At 39.5% G+C, this 21,728-nt stretch overlaps 1 protein-coding gene across 4 annotated transcripts in view; it reads left to right on the top strand.

Moving 5' to 3' along the window:
- The first annotated feature begins 5,309 nt into the window (after positions 1-5,309).
- Positions 5,310-21,728, top strand: part of LOC106882737 (ATP-binding cassette sub-family C member 1) — a 46,401-nt gene continuing 29,982 nt past the window's right edge. For 2 of the 4 annotated variants that reach the window (XM_089338493.1, XM_089338492.1), the window contains exons 1-3: positions 5,420-5,577; positions 18,035-18,220; positions 19,637-19,753. In XM_089338493.1, the coding sequence (XP_089194619.1) occupies positions 5,521-5,577; positions 18,035-18,220; positions 19,637-19,753 (360 nt within the window). In that variant the 5' untranslated portion in view covers positions 5,420-5,520. Of the gene's footprint in view, positions 5,578-18,034; positions 18,221-19,636; positions 19,754-21,728 lie in introns of all 4 variants that reach the window. The other 2 variants (XM_089338491.1, XM_089338494.1) reach the window with 2 other exon arrangements.

The raw sequence follows: 21,728 nt of genomic DNA, 5'->3' as shown, positions 1-21,728 counted from the left end.
AATACAAGCAAAAGAAGATAAAGGAAAGACGGGTGGAGAATCTACAGCGCACCTCGTTCTGTGATTCATTGTTCGGGTATAAGCGAGGTCATTCTGTGCATTATATATACCAGGGGCTGTGCAATGTGCCGCCATCGAGACGGTTACACAGCAGCCGACCATCCAATCCTCAGACAACAAATCTAGTTACAAGAATTTCGTTGATGCAATCAAACAAATGCAAGAAGGTTCAGCACCTGGCAGATGTGGCGTACCTGCTCGAAATCTGGAAGCATGGAGGTGTGAAGCTTATTGGAAGCTTGTATAGCTCTGCGCTCCGAGTCTGGGAGATGGAAAGGGTCCCGCAAGATTCGAAAGATGCAAGAATCATTCCTATCTTCAAAAAAGTTGTAGGCGCAGGAGTGGCTGTGTGGTAAGTAGCTTGCTTACCAACCACATGGTTCCGGGTTCAGTTCCACTGCGTGGCACCTTAGGCAAAGTGTCTTCTACTATAGCCTCGGGCCGACCAAAGCCTTGTGAGTGGATTTGGTAGATGGAAACTGAAAGAAGCCCATCGTATATATGTATATATATATATATATGTGTGTGTGTGTGTCTGTGTGTGTGTTTGTGTGTCTGTGTTTGACAACCGATGCTGGTGTGTTTACGTCCCCGTAACTTAGCGGTTCGGCAAAAAGAGACCGATAGAATAAGTACTAGGGTTACAAAGAATAAGCCCTGGGGTCGATTTGCTCGACTAAAGGCGGTGCTCCAGCATGGCCGCAGTGAAATGACTGAAACAAGTAAAAGAGTAAAAGAGTAAAAGAGTGGACTGTGAAAACTACCGAGGAGTGCCTCTTCTATCAATAGCTGTAAAGATCTTGGCTCGTATTCTATTAAACAGACTAGGAGAGTTATTGCCCCGCTCGATCTTAGGATTGTTTGCCAATGCAACGTGACACTCCTACGCAGGGCGATGTCACTACATTCTAGCCCCAGGAAAGTATCTTTCCCCGAGATTTAAAACTAGTTCTTCGTCTTGGCTTTACTTGGTAGAGCGTGTTTTACCAAGAGATCGGTTGTTTTTAATACACTCGCGAATGTTATGACAGGCTCAAGGTGAGCTCTGATTGGCTGTATGTAAATGAGTTCATTACTGGGGTCCATACTCTAGCTACGCTAGTGATCCTAATGTTTAAAATACAGAAAGGACGACACATTATACAGCGTACGTGCAGGGCTCGGGTATTGGTTTTTTTCTTTCATAATTAAAGCATCGATGCTTCTTCGTAATATGTTGTTGACAGCAACACTAAATATGTTTATTATATGCAACCATGAACACAACGGTGAGGTCGTCGAGTTGGTTAGTAATACATACGACGTGCTTATGAAATAAACACATTGTATTTGTACTTAAAATGCTTGGAAGAAATCTAACAAGATCCAACAATTACTTTTATCTTATTGTCAAAGCAGTTTCATTTCAAACAGCATCCGACTTCTTCCTTTTATCCTATCTAAACTACTTAACGCCATTGTTCATTATCGACGTTTTGAAGTTGCCCAGAAATGACCTCTGAGTGAAGCGGAAGTGCATATGACGTGATCACTTTAGGACAATGCTTATCTTTAGTATTTTGGTAAGCACAGAAATGATGGCCAAAACAATCGTATTTTATCAATAAAAACGAGCGATAGCCTTTAGATGTGCGTAGCACCAATACAACACGGTTCCAATACAGCGACTGAGCGAGACCAACGTAAAGAGTTGTATGAAATGCTGTTAAACAGCTAGTTCGGCGTGCTAGCGATTTTGTAAGCTTAACAATCATAATAATCCCTTTTTCTATAAGCACAAGGCCTGAAATTTTGAGGGAGGGAGCGATTCGATTACACCGATCCCAGCGCTCAGTTGGTACTTATTTTATCGATCTCAAATGGATAAAAGGCAAAGTCGACTTCGGCGTAATCTGAACGCAGTGTTAAAGTCGGAAGAAATGCCGCTTAGCATTTTGTTCGACGCGCTAACGATTCTGCCAGATCGCCACCAGAAATAATATGATTATACGCAAGAAATACACGTTCTGCTAAGTAACAAAAAGTGCAAAATGCGGCAAATAATCGTCCCGCATTTTACAGGTTAATAAATATTTCATTAGGAAACGCACGGCATACAGCGATCCAAAGTTTGATGGTAATTATACCAGATACAACAAAACATCAGCTACACGAAGACACCATTATTCCCTGCCAAACTTCACGAGCACAACAAGATTTGCCGTGTAAAATACAGGAGGTTTTATTGCCGCACCTTGTATGAGGTCGCGTAGCTCTTAAGTATTAACACAATTTTTTTTGTTCATATTCATCACACAGAACAGATTTGTTATGTAAGGACAAAAACCGACTTTTATACGAGAACAATGGAAAATTCCAGATTGTTTTTACTAAACAAAAAACAAAGCAAAAACAAAAAAGTAGAGATAGAGGAGACCAATCCCTGAGTAATATATACAATATGTGGATGGACATCCTAGGGTTTAAGCTCCAAAACAGATAAGTAAGTTGTTAATCTCTTAGCATACGAGGCCTGAAACGCTAGGTATGGACCGGTATCGGGCCGCACAGAGAAAAATATATTTCAAAATTTCATTTCTATTTTATTGATTATCACAGTCAGCAGTGTGGTTTTTAAAAATTATATTTGTATTATATATGTAATATTGTTGGCACTCCATCGCTTACGACGTAGAGGGTTCCAGTTGATCCGATCAACGGAACAGCCTGCTCGTGAAATTAACGTGCAAGTGGTTGAGCACTCCACAGACACGTGTACCTTTAACATAGTTCTCGGGGATATTCAGCGTGACACAGTGTGACAAGGCTGGCCCTTTGAATTACAGGCACAACAGAAACAGGAAGAAAGAGTAAGAGAAAGTTGTGGTGAAAGAGTACAGCAGGGTTCACCACCATCCCCTGCCGGAGCCTCGTGAAGCTTTAGGTGTTTTCGCTCAATAAACACTCACAACGCCCGGTCTGGGAATCGAAACCGTGATCCTATGACCGCAAGTCCGCTGCCCTAACCACCGGGCCATTGCGCCTCATATGTAATATAGCTTCTCTCCAACTCTCCTAAGCACCTCTTCTTTGCTCACATGTCACCAGGGCCGGCCCTAGGGTTGCTGGTGCCCCGAGCAAGCTGAACTTCGGCGTCCTTACAAGTATAATTTTCGTCTTTGTCACGCCCTCCTTGGCGCCCCCTAGCACATGGCGACTGCCCGAGTTGCCAGTACCTTGAACCGGGCGTGACATTTTTTCCCACGAGAGTTCCGGACCCCAGTAATGAATTCATTTGCATACAGCCAATCAGAGCTCACCTTGAAAATCCACATATTGTGTACTACTACAGTACAGCCTGTCAGGCATAGAATGGTGTATGTTACTATGAGTACCGCGTAGCAGGTCTCACATAAGCACCACATCTTCCCCACCATCCTCATAGATCAATTGAGCACCATCTCTATATGGCGCTAACATTAGGAACTTATGCTCAGACAGAGATTAGTGATACTGCATGCATCCATTGATATATGCAAGGAGGGCTCAATACGACACAACGCTATGTTTTCAGATCAACACCAACATTTTAAATTAGGAATGTACAAAATCAATCAAAAAAATGAGGAAACTACACTCATTTACATTTTCTAGTAAATTACGCGAATTGGCAACACTTCTGGCACCATCGGTGAGCAGCTCTCCATTCACTTTATACACTAAATTTCGCATTTGTCACCCCTATTAACCCGTTTAGAACAGTCCGATTTTGCTATAACGCACAACACGGATCTGAGGTCAACGTAATCGGTTTACTTCTTGAATTTGGGTCAGAATGTGAAGCAATACTTTATATCGAATGTTTCGAAATCTCTAAGAAAACTATAAAAATAATGTTGTTCTTATGCGTTCATAATTACATATCGTGAGTAACCTCCTCCGCTATGACATAGTTTTTGATATAAATCGCGGGCGTAAGGCGGTGGTATTCTTTTCAGTCGTGTTTGTTTGTCCGTGGACAAGATATCTGAAGAATCGCTGGATGGATTCGGATGTGACTGGCATGAACTGACTAGCTTTGGGATCGATTCGGTATCAGACAACGCTTCTGGATTATTTTCCCCGTTTTTTACTTAATTTTTGAGAGCGGTCGGGTTCATTTGTAGTATTCTCGTTTGTGAGAGCAGTCGAGTTTATTTCAGATATTCTTTTCCACTCTAGGCACAAGGCCCGAAATTTTTGGGGAGTGGGGGCGCAGTCGATTAGATCGACCCCAGTGCGCAACTGATACTTAATTTATCGTCTCCGAAAGGATGAAAGGCAAAGTCGACCTCGGCGGAATTTGAACTCAGAACGTAAAGACAGACGAAATACCGCTAAGCATTTCGTCCGGCATGCTTACGTTTCTTTTTCTTTTTATTGCCCACAAGGGGCTAAACATAGAGGGAACAAACAAGGACAGACAAAGGGATTAAGTCGATTATATCGACCCCAGTGCGTAACTGGTACTTAATTTATTGACCCCAAAAGCATGAAAGGCAAAGCCGACCTCGGCGGAATTTGAACTCAGAACGTAACGGCAGACGAAAAACCGCTAAGCATTTCGTCCGGCATGCTTACGTTTCTGCCAAGGTCGCCGCCTAGTGTTTATTTCAGATGCACTCTCTGAGTGCTCTTGTTATATAAGTATCATACACTTAGTTACCATGACTTGCAAATATTTATCCACAAACTAAACTTATCCCAGATGCATAACGTGGGTGGTGAGATAATTGTCCGGCCGTAACTAAGTGAAAAGGAAGAGAAAAAAAAATCAAAAACCGGTCAGAGAGAGAGAGAAGAGAAGATTAAGAGAAGGACAAAAATCCCATCGTGATTTTATAGGCCTGAACAAGTTAAACTTTACGAGTCTAGTCAATTGTCTTTCCGGTTTTATTTCGTTTAGACTTTCTTTAATCTACCTGTCTAATTTAATTATCACCGTCATCTATTATTATTATTATTATTAGAAGTAGTGGTAGTAGTAGTAGTATAAATAGATATAGTAGTATTTAAACGTTGGCAAAGTTAGTGTGGATAAAGTTTATTTAATTAGTCAGTTTGTGTTCGGTTTAATTATTCTGCAGAGTGAGAAGACGAACTGCAGGCAAAACACTATATACACACACACACACACACACACACACACACAAATATATTACACACATTTAACATACGTAAAAAATTTACACACTTCACATACACACACCCACATACATATAAACATATTTAAATATATTATTATCCATTCATTTCACATTGTCACGCTTTCTACACGCAGATAGATATAACTACATATACATATATAAATATACACATTTATACGTGCATACATACATATATATATATATATATATATATATATATATATATACGTGTCTTTAACTACATGGAAACTTTTGAGACGTTTAATGCATTTTAGTTAATTTAGCAATTTCCACAATGGGGAAACATAACGAAACCGATTTCGAATACTTCTGCGGAGGAACACCCATATGGGTAAGTAAAGAAATACTTGATTACATTTAACTACTAACGTTAATTAACCAATTAGTAAACTACTGGTCAGTCCAGTTAACTGAACATGTTTATTTGTTTCTATAGCTGTATCATTTAGATAACTGGTTTGCTCGTGTATCAGCTGTGATGTTGTTTGATTGAGTTTTGCCCAGGCTTTGGTCGGTTAGACGCTTTCGTGAACTATAGCGTTCCGGTTGTGGCCTTTCTGTATTCTTTTCCACTCTAGGCACACGGCCCGAAATTTTTGGGGAGGAGGGCCAGTCGATTAGACCGGCCCCAGTGCGCAACTGGTACTTAATTTATCTATCCCGAAAGGATGAAAGGCAAAGTCGACCTCGGTGGTAGCCTTTCTGTATTGTACACACACACACACCTACTTACGTACACATACATACGTAGATACATGCACACTCACATACATGCATACACACACACACACACACACACACACACACACACACGAGAGGGTGCAAAAAAGTGCCTGCTTTTAAGGGTTTCGTAAAAGGCCTGGTTGAAGTCCCAACCTTCCGAGTCCTTTTACAGGGCTTAGAAAAACTGAAGGACCGCTGCAATGAGTGTGTGAACCTTAAAGTAGAATACGGTGCATAAAATCATAATTGACAGTATTTTCTTCCACTTAAAATCAAGAACTTTTCAGCACCCCCTCGTATATCTGTTTGTATTTGTGTGTGTGTGTGGAAGCATTTCTGCATGCATGTTGGTATGCCAGTGCGTGTGCTTGCGTTGGCATACGTGTCTATTAGTCTATCTGTGTGTATGTGTGCGCGAATGTTGGTTTTTGGGGACACAAACAAGAAAGAACATATACATAGACACGCACATATACTCGCACGCGGATATAAGCAAGTGAAGTTATATAACTCGATAAGAGTTACTTATGTGGCTGTACAGCTAAGACAGTATTACAGTGTGTGTGTGGGGGGGGGGACTTGGCAGAGACACTCCGCTGTTGTATTTTGAGAGAAACTTGTGGAAAAAAAAAAATTATGTTGTTTTTTCTTATTTAAAGAAAAGAATTTCCATTGTATTAAGTTTGTCAAGGACAATACACAAAACTCTCGTCCGATCTATGAGTATTTTTTTAAATATATTTAGCTTCACAACTAAATAAATGAAACCAAACGTGTGTGTGTGTCTATCTATCTGTCTACCTGTCTGTCTATTTGTTTATCTATCTGTCTATCTGTCCGTCTGTCTACCTATCTATCTATCTATCTATCTGCCTGTCTATCTGTCTGTCTGTCTGTTTATCTATCTATCTATCTATCTGCCTGTCTATTTGTCTGTCTGTCTGTTTATCTATCTATCTATCTATCTGTCTGTCTATCTACCTATCTACCTATCTATCTATCTATCTATCTATCTATTTGTTTATCTGTTTGTCTATTTATCTATTTGTTTATCTGTCTATCTGTTTGTCTATCTATTTGTTTGTCTATCTATCTCTGTCTATCTATCTATCTGTCTATCTATCTATTTATCTATCTCTCTATCTATCCTATCTCTGTCTGTCTGTTTGGAAGACTGTGCCAGACTTCAGTCTGATTTGGCATGATTTCTATGGCTGGATGCCTATCCTAACGCCAACCACTCCAAGGGTGTAATGGGTGCTTTTATGTGCCACCAACATGGGTGCCATTTGCATGACACCGGCATCTGCCACAACTGCAATTTTGCTTGGCTTGATGGGTCTTCTTCTCAAGCATGACATAATGCCAAAGGTCTGTCATTGCCTCCGTGAGGCCCAACACTTGATATGTATATATAACAGGAAAGAGCTATAATTTCTTCAAAAACTGAAATTTAAAGCTTTAGCATTTAAATCAGCCATATCCAGCCCAAACCAGCCAGATTTGGCCTCTCACACATACCCTACAATGTCATTCTAAAAATAAGCAATGATGTTGTTGAAACCTCAAAACTATGAGATAATGCATGATGAATCGAAAACAAGAGGCTGACCAAAAACAAGATAATGAGATACTCTCATCCACTACCTGAGGCCTACATGGCCGTAACTGATCAGAGATAGGCAGCAGTGGAAGGAGTCCAGGGAGGAGTTGATCCTTCAGGAGTGATAGAGCTCTAGATACTGGAACTGGAACCCAAAACAATGTGGGGACATAAACATTATTTTTGACAGACAAAATAGTTTAAAGGGTTAAAACTGAATTTGATAAATGAACGGAAATTTGCAATTATACACTGTGCTGTGTTTTTTTTATGTACAACATTAACAAATATTAATTGTGATTCATTAATTATCTTAAAAATGGGTCATTCACACATGATGTTCATCACGGCCAGACACACAAATTATGAAAATATCAAAGCTGTAAATCTTTCAGCATTTACAAGATTTGTGTGAATTCATTTTTATTTTTTCACTGTAAAGTGTGATCGCTGCTCAGGCAAGTGTTGAGTAACAATTTGTTTCTTGCTAATGGAGCGCTAAGAGCACCATCTGAGTGTGATCGCTGCCAGAGCAGCTGACTGGCTTCCATGCCGGTGGCATGTAAAAAGCACCATTCGAACATGATCGTTACCAGTGTCACCTTACTGGCACATGAAAAAACTTTCGGGCGAGGTCGTTGCCAGTGCCGCTGAACTGACTCCTGTGTAGGTGGCACATAAAAAACTCCATTTAAGTGTGGTCATTGCCAGTATGGCCTGACTGGCCCTCATGCTGGTGGCATGTAAAAGCACCCACTACACTCTCGGAGTGGTTGGCGTTAGGAGGGGCATCCAGCTGTAGAAACACTGCCAGATCAGATTGGAGCCTGGTGCAACCTTCTGGTTCACCAGTCCCCAGTCAAATCGTCCAACCCATGCTAGCATGGAAAGCGGACGTTAAACGATGATGATGATGATGTACTGTATCTTTTAATGTTTACGTATTTTAGTCCTTAGAATGCGGCCATACTGGGGCACTGCCTTGAAGGTTTTCCTCAAACAAATCAACCCCAGCATTTATTTATTTATTTATTTATTTATTTATTTATTCTAAAACCTGGTACTTATTCTATCGGTCTCTTTTGCTGAACTGTTAAGTTACAAAGGCATAAGGAAACCATCACTGGTTGTCAAACAATGGTAGACACACACACACACACATTCCATCCTCTTCATCAGTCAATGTCTTTGATTCTGGCATGGGCTGGATGGGTTGACTGGAGCTGGCCCGGCAGAAGACTCTACCAAATTCTACTGTCTGCTTTAGCATGCTTTCTAAAGCTAGATGCCCTTCCTAACATCAGCCATATTCTTCTATTCTTTTACTTGTTTCAGTCGTTTGACTGTGGCCATGCTGGAGCACCGCCTTTAGTAGAACTTTAGTTGAAGAAATCGACCCCAGCACTTGTTCTTTGTAAGCCTAACACTTATTCTATTGGTACCTTTTGCTGACCCACTAGGTTACAGGGATCTAAACACACCAGCACTAGTTGTCAAGTGGTGGAGTGGACACACACACACACACACAAACACACACATACGATGGGCTTCTTTTGTACACACTGCCCGTCGCTACTACCGATCGAATGGTCCAGTGAGGTCCTCGGATCTGGCCGGTGAGTCCGCTGACATTTTTGTATTTTATATATATATATATATATATATATATAAATGTATATATAAAAGAGTATACAGTGAGTGTAGGGGGAGAGGTACTGAGATCCTTCCCAACCACATGGTTCTGGGTTCAGTCCCACTCTATGGCACCTTGGGCCAGTGTCTTCTACTATAGCCTCGGGCTGATCAAAGCCTTGTGAGTGGATTTGGTAGATGGAAACTGAAAGAAGCCCATCATATATATGTGTGTGTGTGTGTGTGTGTGTGTGTATATGTATGTAAAAGATTGCCATATTTCTTCCCCCATACTCACTTACAATAAAAAGGAATCATTCATATATGCACACACACACACACACACACACACACACACACACACACACACACACACACACACACACACACACACACACACACACACACACACACAATAAAAATATATAAAGGAACAAATTTAGTGTATTCTTATTTCTGCTAAGTCATTCATACGTTTGTCTTTGTGCAGGTTTACTGCCTGGTTATAGTAAATAACAACAGTTTGAATGCGATAACAAAGAAATGCAACACCTAACAATCAATCGGATTTGGTCACATGACCTTCAAGTTATGAAGTTTATTTTGCTATTCGCTGGTTTTGAATTCCGTCCTACAGAATGTCACCTCGGACACAGACACCTTGGATATTGACCACATGGTTCCAGGTTCCGTCACACTGCATGGCACCTTGGGCAAGTGTCTTCTACTATAGCCTTGGGCCAACCAAAGCGTTGTGAGTGGATTTTGGTAGACGGAAACTGAAAGAAGCCTCTCAAATTAAATTTGTCAACATTGAAACATTTTGATTTGTCAACATTGGAACTTTTAACAATGTTTTTCTAATTTTAAACTTTTACTATTGATAAACAAAAAATATTGTTGAAACTAGTTTGGTATATATGTAAATAAATGTATTCTAAACATTTACGAGCTTTTGAAATTTAAATATATATATATATATAAAATGCTCGAAGTTCAGAGTAGATGGACAGCTGACAACTGATGAAGGGCCGTTCTCTGTTTACTTGTCCTGTTTGCCATTTTTCCTTGCATTGTTTTCATGATGCCCCGTACCTATATATGCACATATATAAAATATATATATATACATATTTATATATTATTTATATTATTATTATTTAGTTGAATGCCACATATCCATTTCCAATTAAGTTTATATATATATATATATATATATATATATATATATATACAGGTATGTTGATGCAAACAGGTAAAATAAAACTCCAGATATGAGTATTTGTATATTTTTATTAATATTTAACAGAAGCAACAGAGTGAGTCAGAGTGTGAGATTTTTGTGTATTGACACTTACACACACACACACACACACACACACACAAATATATATGTCTGCCTGCCTCTTCTCTCTCTCTCTCTCTCTCTCTCTCTCTCTCTCTTTCCTATATATGTGTCATACAATATTCATTACTCATAAATACATTTTTTTTTCTACCCTTTTAAAATAACCTTATATTTCCGCACCCTGTTTTCATTCTTATTTGATAATGGACAGACCTAAATCACTTACAAAGTTTACATTTCGTGTATCAGAGGATCAGAGATTGAATAGATTAAAAATTAAAAAAAAACAAAAAAAAACTAAGATTAGTATTTCATTCACTTTTTTCTCTATGGTTGCTTTTATTTTTCTTTTATATCATATGTTGTTATCGGTAACTGATGGCGTCAGCATTTATGGGTTAGTAAATGGACCAATTGAATGTTTACTGTACCTTAGAAGGTGAGAGTGGTAATGTTGTGCCTTTGCAGTTGTTTGCAATAAATAAGTAATTTTTGTTCAAAGCACCTGTTGATCAGGTAACTCATAACCCTGTGTCTCTTTTTGGCAATATATACATACACAGTTAAGGCAGCTAAATGGCTGAATTGTTAGTCTGCCAGAGAAAGTGCCTAGTGATATTTCATAAGTTGTTATGTTCTGGGTTCAGATTCTGCTGAGGCCGAACTTGCCTTTCATGTTGTTTTTCGTGGAACAAGCAATCCCCAAAAGTAGAGATGGCCACTTTTAGCCCAGTGTGGGCACAGACATAGCTGTGTGTTCAAGCAACTTTTTACCCCCAACCACGTGGTCTTGAGTTCAGTCCCACTGCATGGCACCTTGGCTGAGAGTCTTCTATTATAGCCTCAGGCTGACCAAGGGCTTATCAGTGGATCTGGTAGATGGTGTCTGCGGCTGGATGCCCTTCCTAGTGTCAACCACTCCAAGAACATAATGGGTGCTTTTCGCATTCCACTGGCACAGGTGCTGGTTTTGTGCCACAGGCATCGGTGCCAGTTATGTAACACCAGCAATGGCCACCACTACAATTCCACTTGGCTTGAGAAATCTTCACAAGCCAAATATCTATATGTGTGGCTTTTTTGTCTGTGTTTGTTCCACCTAATTGCTTGACAACCACTGTTGGTTTATGTTCCTGTAACTTAGTGATTCAGCAAAAACAACCAGGCTTAGAAGGACAAAATAAAACAAAAAAAAAGAACAGTACTGGGGCTCAATTCATTTCACTAAACACTTCAAGGCAATGCCCCAGTATGGCCACAACTGAACGACTGAAACACAAGGTAAAAGATATGGTTTCCTCAGAACATCTTTGTTGCTAAGATATAAACCAGCCTTTACACCTGAATATTCAGAGATCTGAGATAACAATTAAATCTCTGAACAGCTACAAATAATCAAGATAATTAATAGGTAGAGTTGAAATTGTGTTTTGTTTTTCATTCTTTTTTTTTTTTGTTGTGGCATGAAATGTACTTTTAATTTAATTTTTTTTTTTTGAGCTAATTAAGTGGTTGACTTTCATAAAATTAAAGCTTATGAATTTTGTATCAGTTGTTTTGTTACCATGTTTTGGGTTGTAATTATCTACCTTGAGTTCAATTAATTTTGCAAAAAAACAAAGAATTTAGTAGGCTTTAATGATCTGGTGTTTGAGACATAAATTGATATGAAATTTTGATGGGAGATGTTTCTACTTTTGTTACCATATTTCTTGTGAAATATATTCTTTGCTTCAATTAATTCTAAGCTGCCAAGGTTTGTTATTCCACTCTAACCTCTTAACACCTGGCTTAGACCATAGCCCCTCACCCTCTCAAATACAATCCCACCCCATATAGTCAAGGTTTTTTTTCCCTTTTCCCCCCCTACTTTTTTTCTTTCTTCATATTCCTTTCTTTTCTTACTTTGTAACTTAGCAGCCTTACTAGTGTTGGTAGCATGAGAAAAGTACCCAGTACATTGTGTAAAGTGGTTGGCATTAGGAAGGGCATCCAGCCATAAGAACCATACCAAACCTGACATGGGGACTTGACACGGCTGTACAGTTTATCAAATCCTGTCAAAACATTCAGCCCAAATCGACGTTAAATGATGATGATGATGATTATACGTTGCCAGTACTGCCTGGCCATCACCAGTACCGCCTGACTGGCCTTTGTGCTGGTGGCACGTAAAAGCACCCACTACACTCTTGGAGTGGTTGGCGTTAGGAAGGGCATCCAGCTGTAGAAACTCTGCCAAATCAGATTGGAGTCTGGTGCAGCCATCTGGTTCACCAGTCCTCAGTCAAATTATCCAACCCATGCTAGCATGGAAAGCGGACGTTAAACGACGATGATGATGAATCCTGTCTTACAAATTGTAGTTACATTTCATTTAACTCATAAAATCAAAGGTATTCCAACCATGACGTTCCTGACTGTTTCCCACCCACAGGGTATCCAGAATTATTTCTATTCAACAAGTCTTTCTTCCAACATGGTATGACTGAAAGGAGATTTGACTGTTATGTATAGCATGTTGAGTCAGTATGCAGAAACGCCCCTTGTTGGTTGGCTCAGATGAGATGTAGTAGTGCATTGCAGCAGATGTAGTTCAGAAGAGAGGGGAGGCAGGGTCTGGCAGGGTCTGGCAGAGTCTGGCGTGGTCTGGTAACCAGTCTTGGAGCAGTGCAAAGTTGCAACTGTTTAGCCCTTGGTTATCATGGAACAAACAAGTCTCGCATCAAAGACATTTCACACATGACCATCCTGTTCACTTTTTTTTTTTCAGAGTCTCTGTGTTGAGGAGAAATATAATATTCATTATTTTTCCTTAATTAATTAATTATGCTAATTCCACAGGATTGATTGACAACACAGAGGCTCGTTGATCAGTCTTGTGCTATAGTCTACGGCAAATGTAGTGCAATGCTTTCCTTCCAGATAAAAATCAACAAAATAGATTTTGTAAGATAAACAATGAGGCCAGTTCTACAAAATAACTAGGTTACATGCACATGTATAAATAAATGTACATACATGCATGTGTGTGTGACTGTTTGTATATGTTTATATATATGTGTACATGTGTGTGAGTGTGTGAAATAGTATTGTGTTTTTTATACTCTATGTAAATATATCTGTGGGTGTGTGTGTATATATGAGTTGCATTTCCTCGCGTTCGGTAAAAATGTGTTTTTTATGGTAGTCTGAAAGTAATCGATAGAATAAATACTTTGCTAACAAAGAATAAGTCCTGGGGTTGGTTTGTTCAACTAAAGGCGGTGCTCCAGCATGGCCACAGCCAAATGACTGAAAACAATAAAAGAATAATGCTTCGTACTTTTTTGTTGTACACGTTTCATGTCTCTCACCCTCACTCCTCCCTTGCTCACGTGGCTCCCACGTGACCATTGGCCATCTTTCTTCTCCTAACTTGTGTTTCTTTCTTTCTCTCTGTTATAGCTAGAACAAGGAAGACATGTTCTTGTCTGTCTCCTGTCCCAGCTTGATTTACGCGTTCGCCACCACAACCTCGTTTAGGCTTAGCAGCCCTTCCTGTTTGTTTTCACTTTCCTGTTTTTGTTACCTATTTTAACCCTCCACAAAATCCCAAATTTTATTTAATTGGCTTTGCGGGAGCAACTGTTTTATCGAAAGTGTATATTGTTGTTAAATGCTCAAAATACAAGACTAGAAAAACAGCCAACAATTGATGAAGGGTCGTTCTTTATGTCGTATGTTTTGTTTTCCATTTGCGTTTTTTGTTGTTCGAAAGAACAGTTCATGTTCCATATACTCATGCTTCATATTTTTTTGTTGTACATGTTTCATGACGTCCTGTGCCCACATATGCATATATATATATATATATATATATATATGGTAGAATAATAAAGAAGGTTCTTGATGCAGTATGATATATTTGAAAAACTGGGTAGAGATGGCTTTGGGGGTGGGTTAATTTTTATTTTAATGATACGAGCTGGCTTTTCGATAGCTGTTTTCAAACTGAAATTCTGTGCTTTAGAAAGTTGTTTATAGATCAAAAGATTTTTTTCTTACAAGTATACAAATAAAAAAAATAAAAATAGGAAATGATAGATAGAAAAAAATAAAGAATATAAAAAACTAATATAAAAAATAAAATTAAAAAATTTTAAAAATAATGCAAAAAGTAAATAAAACTGCATGTGTGAGAAAGGAAAAAAGGAAGGTAAGAAGGTTAAAAGTAGTTGAAAATGGTTGTGTGAATATATTTTTAGGAGAGGTCAAAAAGAGTTGAGTTCTTGTCAAAAGATGACCTTTGTGAATCTATTGGTTTGAGGTCATTTTATTCATTTTTCACAGTTGGTATGTTGTACCCTGATTTAGGCACACACACACACACACACACACACACACACGCGCGTTCCTACTTATATATTATTCATGTGTTGTGTGACATGACAAATTATTTTTACGATAAGTAATTAATTGTTGCACCATCAAATTGTTACCTAATTCGTTTATTTATATCATCTCAAGAAGATTGGAATTTGGTACACATAGTGGCCAAGGTTCAGAGGTCATCCATGAAAAAAAAACAAATAGTAATATCACCTACACTTTCTCACCTTTTTACTAATTATCCTTCAAAGCTAGTTCATCATTATATGCCCCCTGACTCATTCCCCAATTCTAGTTATCTCTACCCCCACCCCCACACACAATATTCACTCTTGCAATCTCTAACCATCCACACCCAATATTCTGTCCCCATTCATTTCTACTCACGTGGTACCTCTTGAGGGCTCACCCTGTTACCTCATCCCTACTATTTTGTCTCCTTTTGTACCTCCTCCCCCAGTTACTCCCACTAACTCTTCCTTAATGTGAGTTGCACCCATACAGCTCTTCTATGGCGTCGAGCTGGCAGAATCGTTAGCACGCCAGGCGAAATCCTTAGCGGTATTTCATCTGCTGTTATGTTCTGAGTTCAAATTCCGCCAAGGTCGACTTTGCCTTTCATCCTTTCGGGGTCGATAAATTAAGTACCAGTTGTGCACTGGGGTCGATGTATTCGACTTAATCCCTTTGTCCCCTCTATGTTTAGCCTGTTGTGGGCAGTAAAGAAATACATACAGCTCCTCTAGGGTAGAGCCTCTCACCCCCCCCCATCAGTCATAACTGACCATGGGATTGCACCTAGAAAGTTACCCTCCGAGGCACGACCAGCAGTTGCCCCCATGCATACCAGCCTCTCCTCTTCATACCACTGATGTTATCCAAGGGAAGGACAAAAGCTGATACAGATTGGCACCAGTGACATCGCAACTCATTCCTACAGATGAGTGAACTGCAGTTACATGAAATAAAGTGTCTTGCTCAAGAACACAGCACAAAGTCCAGTCCAGAAATCGAACTCACTACCTCATGCTTGTGAGCCCAATGCTTTAACCACTGAGCCATGTAACATCACACTGTTCCTCTATGGGAATAAAATTCTTCAGCTTTAGCTCCTTCTCTTATACTTTGAACTGCACTCATTTCCTAACATAAATCTGTCTCCCACACTCAACTGTAACCCTCACTCATTCAAAGATGTTAGTCTCACAAGCTGCACAGCAGTCTCATTAGTGCTGGGGCCATGAAAAATGTCACCAGTTCTCTTCTAAAGTGGTTGGCACAATGAAAATTTTAACATTTAAGTTCACTTCTGCTGTTTATAGCAGTGCTTGGAAGGAAGGTGTGTAGCGTGTGATAGTCGTATTGACCATGACAGAGACAGTTGACATGGTGACACCTGCTCAGAGGCCTATGCAGAGTTGCAGGAAGTGTATGGAGAGGTGTGTATGAGCCACATGCAAGTGTACAAGTGGTTCAGATGTTTCCAAGATGGCCGAAAAAATGTCGATATTGATGAACGTTCTGGGAGGCCCGCAATCAGCAGAACTGAGAAAAACATCGCAGATGTGTGTGCAGCTGAGGGGAACTTATTGAATCATCATCCGTGAGTTATCAGAGGATGTGCAGATTAGTTACGGTTCAGTTCAGTCCATTATCACTGAAGATTTGGATATGAGATGCCTGTCTACCAAGTTTGTGTCAAAACCGCTTTCAGCTGACCAAGAAAGACACTCGGGTTTCAGTTTCACAAGATCTCCTTGATTGTGTCGAGAATGATGAAAACTTTTTGAAAACTTTTCATAAACCACTGAGTATGTATTGCTAAGCTTTTGGCAAAATTTGATGTAGATTCTCCGCTCAGCTTACACTGTCATGGTCAATGCAATGATCACACGCTACGCACCTTCCTTCCAAGCATTGCTGTAAACAGCAGAAGCGAGCTAGAACATTAAAACTTAATGCACATACACAGCAGAGTCCTAGGTCAACCTGTGCCAAGCAGCTTCACTCTGTGTGCTTTAGCTTCATTACTATGGCAACAATCCGGATCCTTATTGATCAGACCATGTATATATATAAGAATGAAGAAAAGCTCTGCATATCTTTTGAAGTGACATAATATGCTCTAACTAATCTTTTCATTTTCATTTTTACAGTCTGTTATCTTTTATCAGCTCAGCTCGACAGAAAAGTAAAACGAAATAAAAAAAACAGATAATAAATAACTAGGTCATGTGTTAAACAGTGTTGTTGTTGTTGATGATGATGATGGTAAACTGTTATTTATTTGTTGTGGGTATTTTAATGCCAGGGTTAAACTGCGATCACCATTGTGATCTGTTATGGAGCAGACTATCTCCGTCTTTAATCTTTAATCACTGTGAACAGTGAGGATGGGGTGAGGGAAGGGGGATGCAGGGGTCAGTGTCGGCAGTGGTGGGGAAGTCGTATTAGCAAAAGACTGAAGCCTTAGTTTTGATATGTGCACACATATGTGTGTGTGTGTGTGTGTGTGTGTGTTTGGATTCAGAAATGTGAGGGATTGAAGTACTCAATACATAAGTTAGAGTTCTACTTTTCTTTTTTTCGTTCCTTTTTTTTTGTTTTACACTTGGTGCAATCATCGGGTTGTGGCCATGCTTGGGCACCACCTTGAAGGATTTATTTGAACACATTGACCCTAGTATTCACTCTGATTGCTCATGCATTTGAGGGAATTCAAGAAACGGTCAACAGGTTTGCTGTGGCAACTTGTGCATTTGGACAGACCATCAGCATGAAGAAGAGTGGAGTTTCCATTCCAGCCAATGCCTGGGGCAGAACATACTCAAAGGGCTCAGGCCATTTAAACATCTGGAAAGTACAGTAAATGTTAAGAGTACTCTTGATGACGAAATCAATGTCAGAATGTCTAAAGCTACAAGTGCTTTTGTGGGACGAACAAAGCGTCAGTCTAAAAACTAAAATAAGTGAATATACAAATAGGCACAACCTTTACAATTTTTATATTCTAAATTCTTGCAATTTCAAATTAATTCTTACAATTTATTATTGTTCTTATTGTTATTATACAATATAATACTGATGTTTCTTGTTTTGTTATCCATCCAGAACACATCTTTGACATGGGGTGAAACCAAATGGCCAGAACTCACACAGTGTTTTCAAGACACCCTACTAATTTGGGTACCATGTGGCTTCCTTCTGTTCACCACACCATTTTATTTGTACTACCTACTCACTCAAAAAGACAGAACTTTATCTCGTCCACTCACCACACTCAGTGTAGTAAAACTGGTAAGTCATTGCAAATGTTATCTTTTCTCCTTGTTATTTGTGTGTAAGCATTATTGTGCACATAAGTGCAGATGCATGCACATATACATGTGTGTGCATTACTTGAACGTGCCTGTGCATGTACAGCTATGCTACATGGCAGTGAAACATGGGCTTTGATTATAGAGGACTTGTAAAAGCTTGAAAGAAATGAAGCCAGCTGGATGAGTAATGTCAGTGTGCACAGACGACAAAGTGTAAATGATTTAAGAGGAAAACTGGGCATAAGAGGCATCAGATGTTGTGCGCAAGAGAGAAAACTGTGCTGGTTTGATTATGTGATGTGTATGGATGGGGATAGCTGCATAAAGAAGTGCCAAGCTCTAATTATGGAGGGAACTTGTGGAAGGGGTAAACCCAGGAAGATGTGGGATGAAGTGGGGAGAAAGGATCTTCAGACACTGGGCCTCACTGAAGAAATGACAATGGATCAGGATTTGCTGTACTTGAGAAGACATGTTAAGCTAAGTAAAATTGCTGTCACCCATAAGTACAGGCTTGTCCTTTACTGGTGCCGGTGCCACAAAATGCACTCGTGCCATTGCTGCATAAACACACCTATGCTGGTGGCACATAAAAAACACCCAGCACACTCTGTAAAGTGGTTGACTTTGGGAAGGGCATCCAGCTGTAGAAGCCATGCCACAACAGACAATTGAAGTCTGGAGAATTTCCTGGCAGGCCAGCTCCTATCAAGCTATCCAACTCATGCCAGCATGAAAAACAGACGTTAAATGATAATGATGACTGTGCTATAACTAATTACATTCCAGGTTCAAATGACTTTCAGGCCAAATTTACTTCCCCTTCCGTCAGGGTCAGTAAAATAATGACCAGTCAGGAATTGAGGTTTACCTTTGATTGCATCCAGGAAAAGGTCACTCGACTGATTGGCATAAAATTACTCACAGACATGCTGTGTCTTCTCACTGTCTTTTGTAGCACTACTATAACAGCCTCTGTTCCCAAGGACTAGCTAGTCTTGTGCCACATCCACCCAGGTACTTGTCTCACTTCTCTCCCTTAGCATATAATATCCAACACTGGGATGCGATCCTTGATAGTGAGATCCAGCATTTGAAACAGTTGTTGGGGATCTGGTCATGTGCTGCTCATGATAAAGGGTGTAAGGGCAATGCAATGATGGTTCCTTCATCTAAGTAACACTGGTGGGTGGTGGTGGTGGTGTTGGTGGGGCTAGCGATCAATTATATGAACACCCCCCCTCCACTCAGTATTTTGACTGGTACGTTATTTCATCCACATCCACCTTGAATGATGACGAGCAAATTTGAACCTGGTGAAATTTGAACTCAGATAGTGAAAACAGCAGGCAGAAGTATTACTTTTAATCATTTTGTATTTTGTTTCTTTCAGATTGGATCCCTGCTCCTCAGTATCCTAACCTTTATCGACCTTACCAGTCGGGTTTATAAAGGGGACCAACATGCAGCCGTTATATACTTCTCCCTCGTGCTGCTGGGGGCATCATACGTTAGTGTTACTTTTATACTTTTACTGTTTCATTATATATATATATATATATATTAGTTTATGTATATATTAGTTTATGTATATATTAGTTTATGTATATATTAGTTTATGTATATATTAGTTTATGTATATATTAGTTTATGTATATATTAGTTTATGTATATATTAGTTTATGTATATATTAATATTATCTCAGTTATTAAAACTTTTGATAATTTGAATATGTTGATAGTTACCAGAGGTAGCAAAATTACACTAAAAGACAAGATGTCACAGCCGTTTTTACAGGTAGAGATACCAAGTTAAAGTGATACATTTTGAGAAGATATGGATAATAATAAATGGAGCAAACGCATGTCGATGAAAGTTCCTTTAATTCCTACACATGTTTCGAAATAAATGAGAGTTCCTTCACAAAGAAGAAAGAGCTGTTGGGGGTTCCTCATTTATTTCTCTTCTTTCCCCCCCCCCCTTATGGCAGCAATCTGGCAGAACCATTCGCATACCGGACAAAATACTTACAGGAATTTCTTCTGGTTCTACGTTCTGTGTTCAAATTCCACCAGGATCAACTTTGCCTTTCGTCCTTTCAGGGTCGATGAAATAAGTACCAGTTATGTACTGGGGCCAGTCTAATCATCTAGTCACATCTCGCCAAATTTCATGTTTTGTGCCCATAACAGAAAGGACCATTATTGTTTATTATTTTCATTACTTTTGAAAAGTTTCAGTCACTGGACTGTTGCCATGCTGGAGCACCACTTTTAAGGGCTTTTTAATCAGTCACATTGACTCCTATACTTATTTCAGTTGCTATTTTATCATTCTCTATTGTTCAGTGGCTAAGTTATGTTTTAGCACAAAGGGCTGCAGCTTGAAGTTTGATTCCCAGACCAGGCTGTGTGTTTTGTTCTTGAGCAAGACACTTTATTTCACGTTGCTCCAGTTCACTCATCTGTAGAAATGAGTTGTGACATCACTGGTGCCAAGCTGTATCGGCCCCTTTGCCTTTCCCTTGAGTAACATCAGTGGCATGGAGAAGGGAGGCTGGTATGCATGAGTGACTGCTGGTCTTTCATAAACAACCTCTCTCGGAGGGTAACTTTCTAGGTGCAATCCCAGGGTCATTCATGACCGAAGGGGGTCATCCCCATGGGGGACCAACACACATACACACACACACACACGACCAGCTTCTTTCTGTTTGTCTCTCATATTCACTCACAATGCTTTGGTTGACCTGGGCCTATAGTGGACAACACCTAGCCAAGGTACCCCATAGTGGGACTGAACCTGGAACCATACAGCTGAGAAGTACACCTCTTACTACTCAACCATTAATATTTTTATTCTTATATTTTGCTTCTTGTGGGCTACAAAAACTAAAATACAAACATAATAAACACATAAAAAGAAATGAAAGTATGGGAACTAAATGAACGATATTCTGCATATTAGTTATTTGTCTTGTTTGTCGTTCTCATTTCTTTCTTCTTTGTGTGAGAAATGAAAGAAAGAAACCTAGACTTCTTTCATTCAGAAGTGGAGGTGAAGATAAAAGATTTAACTGCTGACTCATGGATCGCAAGTTCAGGTTACAGGTGTTTGAGTGTTTATGGAACACGGGATTCAATGAGTCATCAGAATCTATACATATTAGAATTTCTTTGATATTAACCTGTTCAAGGCCGTTTCTACCCAGGTATTTATATCTGAAAGCTGCTCTCTGTATTCTTGTGCACTTGTTTCCAAGTACAATGCTTTCACATAATAATTAAAATACTCAATATCTTTTTTTTTGGTTTTTTTTTCACTTGTTTCAATCATTGGAGAGCAGCCATGCTGGGGCCCTGCCTTGAAGAATTTTTAGTCAAATGAATCGACCCCTAATCATTTTTTTAAAGCCTGATACTTATCCTCTCTGTCCCTTTTGCTGAATCTTTAAGTTATAGGGACTTAAACACACCAGACCTGG

This window comes from Octopus bimaculoides, chromosome 20, assembly GCF_046866305.1.
Source record: "Octopus bimaculoides isolate indiv1 chromosome 20, ASM4686630v1, whole genome shotgun sequence".
Lineage (NCBI taxonomy): Eukaryota > Metazoa > Mollusca > Cephalopoda > Octopoda > Octopodidae > Octopus > Octopus bimaculoides.
The sequence above is the reverse complement of the archived record's forward strand: the minus strand, read 5'-3'. Positions and strand labels throughout refer to the sequence as shown.